Source organism: Carassius gibelio, chromosome B1 (assembly GCF_023724105.1).
Source record: "Carassius gibelio isolate Cgi1373 ecotype wild population from Czech Republic chromosome B1, carGib1.2-hapl.c, whole genome shotgun sequence".
In the NCBI taxonomy this organism is placed as follows: domain Eukaryota; kingdom Metazoa; phylum Chordata; class Actinopteri; order Cypriniformes; family Cyprinidae; genus Carassius; species Carassius gibelio.
Window position 1 is genome coordinate 12,519,152 of NC_068396.1, and position 13,990 is coordinate 12,533,141.

Here is a 13,990-nt window from a genome sequence, read left to right on the forward strand (position 1 = left end):
TTATTCGAATGCTTGGCCAAAGAGATGTGTTTTTAATCTAGATTTAAAGAGAGAGTGTGTCTGAACCCCGAACATTATAAGGAAGGTTATTCCAGAGTTTGGGAGCCAAATGTGAAAAAGCTCTACCTCCTTTAGTGGACTTTGCTATCCTAGGAACTACCAAAAGTCCAGCGTTTTGTGACCTTAGGGAGCGTGATGGATTGTAACGTGGTTTAAGGCTAGTTAGGTACGCATGAGCTAAACCATTTAGGGCCTTATAGGTAAGTAATGATCATTTGTAACTGATACGGAACTTAATACCGACACGTAACTGTTAGTATTCTCCCAATAGGAAAGGGAGTTTTCCCCACTGCTGGCATGTCTGTTTGAAATATTTCACTCCTGTAACTTAATTAATCACACTTATAAAGGAAATGCAATTTTCTGTCACATTTATATAAAAATGTAATTCAAAATTAAAAAAAAAAAAATTTATGCTTTTACTGCTATGCTCTACTGATTGACAAGGACTTTTAATTTGAACGAGAAACGTTTTAATTTCCTGTGCATGAATTAATTGGAGAGATTTAATAAGATAAATTTTCACTAGTGGAATAGAGCATCACAGTCCCACCCACAGCCTGAGAGAGCTTTGGTGCCGGAAGTAAATTTCCCATTCATTTCTCCCATTGACTTTCGGAAAAATCTGAATCTAAAGAGTTTTAGAACATGTGTGAGGATAACCAGCTACGGCTGAACTCATAAGCATATAACATATCATTTAGAGTGAAAAAATTAAGAGAAAATCAAAAAAAAGTCCAAGGTACAAGACAGTGTACATATTTTCATTTCGAGAGCAGGAACTACTCATTCCATAAAACACCGCGCCTCACTGAATTCGACTGCAGCCACAACCGCGAACGAATAAATAAAAACAGATCACTGTCATCAGTTTGGTTTTTTTGGAGGCACCTTGCATAAAATGGGATGCAGACACTGAAAGTATACTGTATGTAGTCAACTGAACTTAAAACTACTTTATTGGCTTAAATGTTTTACATGCAGAATTGCCAAAGCAAAAGCAAAATGTACAAATTTATAGTTAATAAATAGATAAACAAGAACCATAGCAAAAGAAAGATTAAAATAAGAAAAGGCAGTGGCTGTTTACACTAAGTGCAAATGGCTATAGATTCTATTTATACTATGTTAAAATAACAGGATTTTCTCCTATTTATATTACTTATTGTAAATAGTGGCAATTATTTGCACCTCAGTATTGTAGTTGCAGTTCTTTCAGTATTAATCATGTAAATAAATAGTGTTTTATATAGGTATTGTGTATTGATTTTTATATTTATCACCGTGTATTTTATATCGTGTGTGTGTGTGTGTGTGTGTGTGTGTGTGTGTGTGTGTGTGTGAAAGTGGTTTTAACAATAAAGTCAGCAACATGGTGCAGTGCTTTGTACCTGAATGCAATCAACGCTCAGTCATCAACACATGTTGTTGCCATTATTCAGTAAATGCACAAAAAGGTATGCCTAGGCTAAATATTGTTTTGACAGTGGCATTATCAAAATACTTGATATGACTCATAAAATATGAAGGCTACATTAGCCTTGCTAAAGTGGACCATAATGCTAACTAACGTTACCAACCTCCCTGCAAAACACTCATGGCAGTCAAGGAGATCATGATTGCACGCAACACAGGTTTTTATTTTATTTCATTTTTGATCTTCAGTCTTTAATGAGACGGTTACACTGAATCAATCAGAGTGCAGTTCCTCAATACAATTAAACATACAGATCTTCTCTTAATACCAGTTTATCAAATATATCACAAATATCTTTGAAATGCAAAGCTGCTTTTTTAAACCATTTGATCAAATATTTTGTTCTAAACTATATCAAAACAAATTCATTGATTCAAACTTGATAATTTATTACTCACATGACTATTTAATGGTGCTACACTTCTGCAAGAGGGTGACAGAACAACAATTACCCATAATACACTACAAAATCCTCAGCCAAGGAGATTCAAGTCTGTATTGGTTTTATTTATCTGTTACTTTTATGCAACAATACTATGTTGGCTGAAGAAATAATTTTTAAGTAAAGCTGACAATACACACCTTTTTTGTTGAATGAACTACACTAAATTAAATTAACATTGTTAAATTAATTTTTTTAAGTAATCACAACATGAATGGATTAAGTAAAATTGGCAAAAGTGAAAGTACATTTTTGTGAGTGTAGGAATTAAAATGAATAGGAAAATATATTTTTTAATTAATACAATAATAATACAAGCAATGACACTAATATGGCTCTATTTATTGGATTTTAAAACATTGTGGTGCTTAACAGAATCTGCTGCTTAATTGTTTATAAATCTCAAAATTTATGGGAGACAATTTATAAAGCAGGTCTGTCTGGTTGGCACAAATGTTATTTTGTGCTACACATCTGAATGAAACTATGAAGAACAACAGACTGGAGATTTTTCTTTGTTTTGAAAGCCTTTACAATTTCATTGACTTTCAAAAAATGGGACAAAATCTTCCAAAACACTTTGTCAAACTTTGATGAGGACATGTCCCACACACAAATTACACCTATGAGGAAAAGGATCATAGAATCATAATTAATGCATAGTTTTTAAAGCTGAAAATGTATATACTAAATTTAAAGTGAAAAACTCTAAATTGACATTCCTAGAATTCTCTTTATGACACCTCACATTTTTTTTTCTCATGTTTCTTCACAGTTTTTGTCCCCTACCAGTTACATTAGAATTTTATGTTAATTTTCGGAAAGTTCACCTGAAGCTTAAAGTTCTGTCATCATTTATTTACCTTAAAGTTTTTCCAAGCTTGCATGAAGTTCTTTCTTTAAACATAAAAGATAATTTGATGAAAAAAAACGTCTATTAGGGGGACTATTAATTGTTTGGTTACTCACTTTTTATGTTTAACAAAACCGTGTTTCTATGGTGAAATTCTGGCAACCACAGATTTTATTACAGTGTAGGGGGATACTTTCTCTATCCAAAGCGAGTTTATGATCCCTAGTTATAAAGTTCAACTAATTAGGTTGTGCCCTATAATGACCATGCACCGGGTTTAATATAAATAAATAATAATATTATTAATAACGGTTAATACTGAGGTCTGCGACTATATCGGACCTAGAATTGCTGAACAGTGACTATATAACTCAATACTGTAAACTAAACAAGCGAACCGTTCACACAAAAAGCGTTGTGCTTTTTAAAAACGCAAACAGAATAAAAAGATGTTATATTTGTTCAATTCATCATATTATAATTACGTTATTATCTGCTGAACTTAAAACGATACCTGAGCGTGGGGCGGCCTAATTGACTCCTCCCTCAAACACACGTTTACCATATTAGTTTTTGTGTGTGTGTGTGTGTGTTTTGCTTTTGGTTTTTCAGTTATTTACAATCATAAATACTGATACTGTTAAGAAAAAATACAGGAAAATAATTAATTGTCAGTGCTATATTAATATTCACGAGACATATATTTCGTCACGAACGTAATTAATATTCAGAATACAACCCTTAGGATCGGTCATATCCGCAACCAGGAAGTCTAATGTTTTCCGTGAGTTTGCCTTAAATCTGGACCTTTTGGCTTTCTGTGTGACGTTCAGGCAGTGTGATTGTGTTTGTGCGTACGTCGGCTTATGGCGTTCGTATAAACATTGCTGTTTTTCTAGTGTAGGAAAACAGACATTTGAAAATATCCCTGATGTAACAGACAGTTGCTTGTATGTGTACTAATAAGTAACAGACTTGTTTGTCTGTGCTGCTTCGGTTAGGGTATATTCTGACAAACCATGTTTTTGTGTGTGTATATTTGTGTTGTAGGAGTCACGTCTCTATTTTCAAAGTGGCTGCTATTGGTGTCACCAAATGTTTTGATAATGGCGCCATTCCCTAGGTCGTTTAACTGGTGAAAAGAGCCTTTTACAGGAAATTTGTGAAATAGAGAGTCATTATTAGGCCCTAATAGAGTTTATGCATTAGCACTTTGAAATGTATGACTTCAAGTTCAAAGTAGCATTTAATGCCTGCAAAGCAGCTTTCAGCTAATGGCTGTATATGGATGACATGGCTATTACAATCCAACCTGTATGTGTCTGTTTTGTTTTTGTGGCCAGAATAACACAAATGTAGATTTTACACAAAGCACTGACGATGACCCTCTTATTGATGGACCACTGGTTTCCCAAGATGCACTTGAGTCAGTGATCAAGAGAGAGTTTCAGAAATTACCCACACATTGGGCAGTGAGTGTCATCTCCTTTTTACATGTGAGTATAGATACAGACAGATTTCACTGCACTTACTTGCGAAGGAAAATAAGCATTTTTAGATATTGAAAAACAAGATGTTAAATGTTGCCCCACACAGAAAAAAAAATCACTTTAAGCATGGCAGTTTTGTTATACTCACCCTCACGTTGTTCCAGACTTTTTTCTTTTTTTTTTATGAATCATTAAACTTAAATTAAGTCTTTTTACATGAACACTAGCACACACACTACACAATTACCACATTTACAGTGTGTTTTTTTGTGTGATTTCTCTGTTTCTGGTTTGCAGGTGGTTTATGTGGTTATATGCATTGTAATCACAGTATTTTGCTGGATATCTGATGAGCACACTCCTGAGTGCACTGCAGCATTGCAGGGCATCGACTCCAAGACTGTGATCTTACTGGGAAAATTTGCGCTCTGGGTGATGGTTTTCATATATGATAGATTTGTCCAGCATCACCATAGCGCAGTGAGACGGAGAGGTTATCTGGACTTCTACAGACTGACCCGTGAAATAAAAAACCTTCCTCTACTCATTCACTCTGCAGGTGAAAAGATGTTTCACACTGTTAATATTCCAATCCTTGTTTTCTTAGCCACTTCATAAAGTGAAAAACTTGCTAATGCTAATTGAAGTAGTCACGTCCCCAAATACCTGTTATGTTTCACAATCACAAATGACCACTAGATGGCAGCACATAAGTTGTTATTGTAACTGTAAATAAACATTGATTTTGAAATGTCATAACTGATGCACAGTTGCTTTTATTTATAATCTTAAATGACTGAATCCTATATATACATATATTTTTCATTTTATAATATGGTAAGACTTACTCTTTCATTTCAATTTTTTACGAAGAAGCCTATTAAGAAATTAGATTTATTTTTTAAATGCTGCTGTCACTTACTTACTATTAATTTAAGAATCCTAAAAAAGGTATCACAACTTTCCACAAAAATATAAAAGGGCACAACTGTTTTCAACATTGATAATTATAATATTTAATGTTTCTAGAGCAACAAATCAGCAGGTTAGAATGACTTCTGAAAGATCATGTGAGGCTGAAATAATGGCTGTAGGAAAATATTCACATATTGATCATTTAGTAAATAAGCCTGATACAAATCCAAGCGTAATTAAATATTTACACTTCTAACTAGTGAGTAACTGTAATTGATATTCGTTGCTAATATAATGCAGTATTGATCTCATTTTTTTCTCCCCCTTACACAGGTAATGCATTGACCCTGATTGTAATTGCTTCGTCGTCTCTGCTGGATGCAAATGTGAAGAATCTTTCTGTTTATCTTCTGTTGGCCATCATCTGTTTGGAGCTACTGCTGTCGGTTATATGCTTGCTTAAATACGCAGGTATTCACACACAAGATTTGTTCAAAGTTCATTCTGAATCATATTTTTGTGTAGTAAATAACACAAAAATCATACACAAAACCTTCTGTTTTTTTCTCTATGCATACATATGCACACACATGGGGTCCAGAATTCTTTTTTTACCACACCTGCCATGGGCATTAAGTATATTCCACTGGCCTTGAAACTAGTTTTTGCAATATTTTATTTTAGACATGGATTTTTCCCCTCTTTTGACAGTGTAATTATGTTTTTTTTCTGTATTTGGTCATTTTGTTGCTCAAATCATTCTATGTTTTAGTAAACATACCTCAAAACTGCTGCTTTTATTCCTGTTCTTAAAAAAACAACAGCTTAGATACAGCAGATTTCACTAATTATCGGCCAATCTCCAATTTACCATTTGCTTCCAAAATGTTGTAGTCTTTTCTAGTTCTTAATGATCAGTTTGACGTATTTCAAACTGGTTTCCGCTCACATCACAGTACTGAAACTGCTCTAGTAAAGGCTGTCAATGATATCTTTCTGGCGACTCTGGTAATCTTTCAATTCTCCTAATATCTGACCATTTGATACTGTCTGTCACAAGTTATTGCTCTATTGCCTTTCAGAGATAGGTGCCTCAGGTGCTGCATTATCCTGGTTGTCTTCCTATCTTACAGATAGACAATACTACATTGCTATGCACAATTATAAATCCCCCACTGCTTTACTCAGACTGGGTGTTCCTCAGGGCTCTGCTCTTGGGCCATTACTATTGTTTATTTACATTATGCCTCTTGGACATATAATTCATTGTTAGGGTTTTGATAATCACTGTTATGTTTCGAGATATGCTGCTTGCCATTCAGATTTTATCCAGCAGACCACAACATTATATATGTGTGATAATGAGTTAAAGACAGGTGATAAACCTAGATGCTTCAACAATATTTCCATATGCCACTATCAGAAGTTTGGGCATTACTCTTGATCTTTTGCTGACCCTGTTTGTTTACATTTGTAAACTTTCTAAAGTTGCATTTCTCAAGCTTCGCTGTATAGCCAACTTTGTTATTATATCAGTCCAAAAGATGCTGAATCATTAGTGCACACAATTATTACATCGCACCTCATCTACGGGAATGCTGCTTTTGCTGGATTGCCAGTGCACTATATTTGTCGCTTATAATACATTTAGATACATTCAAAATTCTGCTGCAAGAATATCAACTCACTCTAAACAATCTGCTCATATCACAGCATCTCACATTATTTACAATATTCTTAAAAAAAAAAAAACTTTAAACGACTCAAAGGTCTGATTTTCTTGGAAAATTTCTATTGCTACCACTCACAAAAATGCACTCATTTTTAATGGCTAAATGCAAGTAATAGTTGCCACAAGTACAGTACATGCACACCTCCCCCAGCATGCATTACAATACCCAAGCTTCTGTCCTTAGCCCCTTTAGAAACACACCAGGCAGCTGTTGTCCCTCTTATCCTCTTTAAGTCACATTTTGTGCTCTATATGATAAAATAATAGTTCTTTGCTCTCCTGTGGTAAGATCTGGAGAGAAGGGGAAATATTTTCGAGAATGTCTAAGAGAAAAGACCATATGGGGGGGTAAGAAGCTTGTTATGGACACATGGCTCATCTTTGCCAAAGGCAACCTGAATGCACCCCACCCTAATACACCATGGCATTGTCTTTAATGTTGACACACACACACTTACACACATTCTCGTATCAGTGCCTGGATTCCAGAGATGATTAGTGAAGTGAAGCTTGACCACATGTTATCTATAGAGACACACCCTTACTCGCTCACTTTATTCTCAATGAGGTCTATCAGCAGATATCACCTCATGTCTCATACATCACTCTGAATTATGCATGAGGCCAGGTTAATGTTTTTGATGTTTATTTTTACATGCAAAAGTTTGGGGTCAGTAAGATATATATATTTATTTATTATTAATACTAACAATACTTTTATCTTGCAAGGATGCACACAATTTGTCAAATAGTAAGAGTAAGTACATTTATAATGTTATAAAAGATTTTTATTTCAAATAAATGCTGCTCTTTTTAACTTTTTATTCATCAAATAATTTAAATGTGTCAATATTTCCACAAAAGTTTTAAACAGCACAACTGTTTTCAGCATTGATAATAATAATGATCAAAAGAAGAAATGTTTCTTCAGTACCAAATCAGCATATTGGAATGGTTTCTGAAGGATCGCATGACACTAAAGACTGGAGTAATGGCTGCTGAGAATTCAGCTTTGCCTTGAAGAGCATTAGAGACTTCTTTCAAAAACATTTTTTAAATCTTACCAGCCCCAAATTTTGAATGTATTTGAGTAAATGGTCCACATAATAATACAAACACTGTGAAGTGATAATTAATAAGGAATATTTAAAACTCTGCACTTTTTCTGTTTTTGATTCAACTGAAGCATAAGTTGCTCTTTGAAACAACTTTGTAAAATGTTTGTAAGAATCCTTCCTGTTCTTTCCCACGTGAGATTATTCCCAAAATAATAACCCCAGGTCTCAATCCAGTGCCCTTTATTTGCCGCACATTTATTGTGCTAACGAGTGATCTCTATCCATTTAACCACCGTTTATCTCCTCCTATCCATATATCCATCTCTCTGTCCCCTTCCTAGAGGAAGGTGCAGTTAGGTCAGAGTCATGCTCCAGGGTCTTTGAAGTGTCCTCTGTGATGTTGTATCTCTGCCTTTCTCTCTTCATTTGAACATGAATGTAGCGTTCTGTATGGGCCGTATGCCGCCTCTGCACTTCAAAGGAAGTTTAGGGCTCTTCAAAGGGGACGAGGGAGGTGATTGGGACCTGCATTGTTTTACCGCGATGCACGGACATCATGCGCTCGGTCCCCGTCATGTCCAAATGTGCTCAAGGATGGCATTAGTGTGGAATGCAGAAATATGACACTTTGAGGAACTTAAAGAGCACATAATTTCTCAGAGTTCTAGAATCAAATGCCTTTTGAGTTCTTAAAGCTTGGATATGTCGCACAAAAGTGCAAAAAATTTCTATGCATTGAACTTCCGTGCAACATTGTGTTAGAATGCAAATGTCATGAATCATTGATCATTAATTGTAATGGTGTTTATTTTTACGGTAGTCTTTTGTGGAGGGAAACACTACTGTTTAGCGAAGATATAAGGAATGTGACACGTATATATTAGAAAGACTGTCACTCTTTCTCTTTAAAAACATTCTTTTAAAGGCTTTTCTTGATGTGTGGTAACAGAACTGACAAATTACCCTTAATAACCTTCCAGCATTACATATCTAAACTAACATAAACACTGTATTTGTCTCAAATAACTGCTTGAGCTTCATTTAGTATTATAGATAGTGCTTATATGGCACTTCAGAGTGAGAGAAATGGCGTGCATTATCTCTAAAGAGGGATTGCCTGATCTCCTTCCTGCCCGACTCAATGGCCTGTTGGCCCCCATTTCCTGCAGGTGATTGAAGAAAGAGCAGTTTTATCTGATTGGTGTGTTTGTGATGGGTTGGCCAGGTGTGGGTCAGGAACAACGCTGAGGTGTTTGTGTATGTGTGTTACTGTTTTTGGTGATTATGTTCTAATTAGCATGTATTCAGACACCCTGAGATATCTTGAGATATTTTCCACTTTGATTTGTAGATTATCTTTTGACAGATATGTTTCAAAATGCATGCTCCTAAAGCACATATTATACTTATCTTACTCATTCTCAAGGTGAAGCATGTCATTTATTTAAATATTAGAATGCAGAAACAAGTATAGAATATTAACATATCAAATGTTGCTCATTTGTCATCAGTCAGAACTCTATGACATATTGTTGCTCTAGGCATAAGGTCAACCTATCAGTTGCTGTCAATTGCTACCAAATTTTAAAGGTCTTTTGAGCAGTTTGTGTACACACTGTAGACCTCAAGTGATATTACATTTAATAAAAAAGTTGAACTGGCTACAAAAGTGGATACAACATCTATTTTCATTTGCTGTTCATTTGATTTGTTCTTTTGAACACTTGGGATGTAAATTATGCTTTATTCGCAAATTCTTTAAATTCAGATTTTTCTCAGATAGAAACATTGCTAATGACTCAATTTTGCACAATTTTGGAGAGATACTTCCCCATTTTGATTGACCAGTGGCAGTAGGTATGTGCCTATATTTTATTTTTATGTGCTTAAATAGAAGAAAAATTGTTGCTTGGGGACACTGAGTAACTCGACCTGCCTCAAAGAGACTTTGTCAAAGCTTTGTTTGATGTTAAAAGGACATCACTAGAAATACATCAGTTACACTACTGTTAAAAAGTTTAGGGTTGGTACAATTCTTTTTCTTTCTTTTGTTACGCTTAAGGCAGCATTTTATTTGATCAAAGCAATATATAGTTAAAAACAGTCATATTGTGAAATATTATTACAATTCAATTTTATATTTGTATATTTTTTGACAATACAGTTTATTTCTGTGATAGCAAAGCTAAGTTTGCGGTAGCTATTTATCCAGTCTTCAGTGTAATCATGATCCTTCACGAATCATTCTAATATGCTGATTTGGTGCCCAAGATGTCTTAATATCAATATTGAAAACAGTTGTGCTGTTTTATATTGTTTTATTTAATTTTATTCATGTATTTAAATGTATTTAATTCAGATTATGAATGAATTCACTTGAACTAGCTCTTGTGTTGCAGTGTAGGAAGTGAAAGTTTGCTGATTGAGAGGTACATTAAAGGTGTGAGAGAGGAGGGAAGTGACGTGTGAAATCACACAGTTGCCCTGCGTTCTCAACCTCACAAAACACACACTAGCCACGTGTCTATTAGCACACCTTACGGTGAAGGATATCCGCGCTGAGTGTGACTCCTGCTCACACACGCGGAACGTGTGTCTTTACACACCTATCCCACATTAAAGCATGTCTTGCACCGTCAGACACACACCACAGCTATCAACATTTCTGTCTGGCACACTTCTGCATGTGTCGTTTTTCAATGGTCGAAACTTTCCCTGTTTATTATGTTAAAGGAGGAGCTGAAATAAGAATGCGCGTATAAATGTAACGATGCATGTGAAAAAAGTTTAGTTTCAGGTTGAAATGGAGAAAAAAATACTAGATTTTCTTGTCTAGACATTTAGTGGTATATTGACATTATTGTGTAGAAAGAGGAGATAAAAAATTAGAAAACTACATTCTTATTATATTGTATATTTATCTCCTCATATTCTGTGTGTTTTAGTACACGTGGTGAAGTTTAATAGCAAGAAACCACATCCTGATGTGACTGAAGAAGAACGCTCTCATGGCTGCTCCACCGAAGGACATACAGAGACAGGCTTCAGGTACATTGGTAATAGACCCATATATATATATACAGTGTATATATATATATATATATATATATATATATATATATATATATATATATATATATATATATATATATATATATATATATGGGTCATTTATTTTATTTATATATATATATATATATATATATATATATATAATATATTTACTTTTTAATTATATCTGTCCAGTAATAGGACATTTTCTGTCCTGTTTTTTACCCCCCTCATCAAAACGCTCTGTTTGAATAGGTGTGGCGTATTGTAGACTCGGAAGTAAATGCCTACTGCTATGATTGGTTAAAAGTTGTGCATCTTTGATAGCCTACATCTTTCACAGACAGACGCTGAAGTGATTTAGGTAAAAAATGCAAATACTCACATTCAACGGTCTGTTTAATAGTCCAAGCAATAGTGATTACGTAATAAAAACAGTTTCTCACACTTGTGTATTCGGACATTACTGTCGGATCCAGTATAGCTGGCAGCATCATCTTTTAGTTTCAATCTTTCTGAAAATTCCATGTTGAATTGGGCCTTGTTTGTAAATGAATCCACAGTAAAATATAGTGAGCAAAGGACCAAGATCTTCCTGATGTGGTCTGGATCTTCATTAAAAATAAAGTTTATCCACTCTTTCCTAACGTTAAGATCAGAAGGAAGTGTAATTTAAAGACTGTGTTTCCACAGCTTGGCACTGAACAGCATTGTCTCGTCTTCAGAGCATATTTATCGTTCGGTTGCATGTGTAGACCTGCGTTCACCTCACCATATCTACAATACATGGATGAATCGGTGGGCGGAGCTAAACAGGCAGCGCTGTAGAAGCAGGCATTGATCTTCTTCTGTGGAGGTGGTGTTCAGCCACAGTATTACTTTATACATTCCACAAGCTGTCATTTGTCAGACTGACAATATAAGCTGTTTTTAGAAGAAAAACACAGTTCTGAGTTTTGAAATTTACAGGATGCTTTTATAATACACTGACCTCTTATATGTCAAAAGATCAAGAGAATTTTGGTTTCTCAGTTCACAACCTCTTTAAAATATATGTGATACTTTAAAAAAAAATGTTTTATAATACTCTGGCAATGAAGCTTTAAATTGATCAAACGTGACATTGAAGACTTTATTATAAAAAATAGTAGCAAATCATTTATTTTGATGTGCATTTCTTGACACCAAATCAACAGAGTACAGTAAAAGAATTTATGAAGGACCATGTGACACTGAAGATGAATGAATAATGAATTTTTTGAAGATTTAAATAAAAAGAGTTGTTTACTCCAAGCCTGTCATTTTATTTTTATTTTTTTGTCACACAGGCATTGTTTTTTGTTGTTGTGGTATTTGTTCGTTAACTTCTTAAGATTTTTTTTTATTTTTTTATTTGTGCCATAGGCATGTATCATTTCTTCCTTCCAGTGGTTCATAGTAGGCCTACATTTGTTAAACAGTTGTAATATAGTTTTCTGTACTTGCATCTGTTTTCCACTGTTTTTTCCCTCTCATACTGATCCATTTATGGTTATCTGTATTGGCCAAAACAGGCCATACTGGGGCATCCTTAAATACAACGGATTTTCTGTGTGACTAGTGTTTTCATAGGCATGCACACACACACTCACATTTCAATCCCAAGTGCTGTGGAACGATCCAACAGGTGCACATGTGTTCTGTGGTTTATTTCACAGGGACGGCTCCAGTCTGGAGGATGTGGTGGAAAAGCAGGCGGACCTGATTGATTATCTGAAACAGCACAACAGTGTTCTGAGCCGGAGGATCCTCACGCTGACCGCTCAGCAGATCAGAGGCTGACACACGCAAACAGAGAGAGGGACTCAGGTGTGTTTGTGCGTATGATAGGGTTTGAAGCCTTGCGTGCGAAGTGTGTGTGAGCGTGTCTATCTTGACTGGCATCGGCAGCCATGGCTCACTGATCAGAAGGCTTTTGGTAGGAAACGAACCCTGGTAACCTCTCTAACGATGCTCTCATGTTTCCATGACTACAAGTCTGAGTAGACAATAGCTGCAATTAGGAAGTCAGAAACCTCTGCTGCAGAAATGTTCAGTAAATATGCTCATTATGAGCTGGGAATAGTGAGATCTAATCAAACTAAAAGCTTTATAATGTAACTTGTGGTTTTACTTGTCTGTGAGAGTATTGATACGTTGGTACAGCGATAGTTCATTAGTACTTAATTAGGTTTCTTTAGTGCATTTTGTTTTTCTGTGTCAGTGCTGTTTTTGTGTGTAAGAAATGTGTTGGACGGATATTTATTGTGGTATGTATATGTTGGAGCTGTTCTCAAATCGTGACCTTTTTAGTTCTGATTCTACAGATGTTGTGAACTACTGTCATTTTAAGTAAAATAATGTGAATAAAATGATTGAAACTTTTTGGAATAAAATTTCCACAGATTTTATTAAATTGGGTTGGTCAGTTTTTAATGTGCTCTTGGTTCGATGATTCAGAAAGTTTCAAGATAAAGAACGTTTTGATTAAAACACGCATCAGGTTCTTAGAAATATACTTTTTGTATATTAGTTATGTACGGTTTTGGAAAACTTGTATACCATGTTCAACAAAAATAATGTGTGTTACGAAGTAAAAAAAAAAAAAGTAATTAAATTATTCTTTAAATACATAGAAGTATACACATTAAAATACTTAAATACTTAAAATAAAGTTTACCATTTTTACTTTTTAGACATTCAATGATAGTGAAAAGACTTTCAGTGTAACATCAAGATATTTTGTCACAAATGTTATTATTTTGTTATTTTATATTATAATTATTTTAATTATAAATCATTTCAGTTGCTGTTCAGCACATTTTACAGATAATAAAAGGAAAATGTATTTTTTAAGACTCCTTAAAATATAAAAGAGGGCCACTTTTTTTTTT

At 34.6% G+C, this 13,990-nt stretch overlaps 1 protein-coding gene across 1 annotated transcript; it reads left to right on the plus strand.

Annotated features, from left to right (window-relative positions):
- The first annotated feature begins 3,390 nt into the window (after positions 1 to 3,390).
- LOC127948539 (transmembrane protein 192) lies at positions 3,391 to 13,512 on the plus strand. The gene is made up of 6 exons (XM_052545015.1): positions 3,391 to 3,616; positions 4,176 to 4,328; positions 4,620 to 4,881; positions 5,571 to 5,708; positions 10,973 to 11,075; positions 12,776 to 13,512. The coding sequence occupies exons 1-6, from the start codon at positions 3,608 to 3,610 to the stop codon at positions 12,897 to 12,899; spliced, it is 789 nt and encodes a 262-aa protein (XP_052400975.1). The 5' UTR covers positions 3,391 to 3,607; the 3' UTR covers positions 12,900 to 13,512.
- The last annotated feature ends 478 nt before the right edge of the window (positions 13,513 to 13,990 follow it).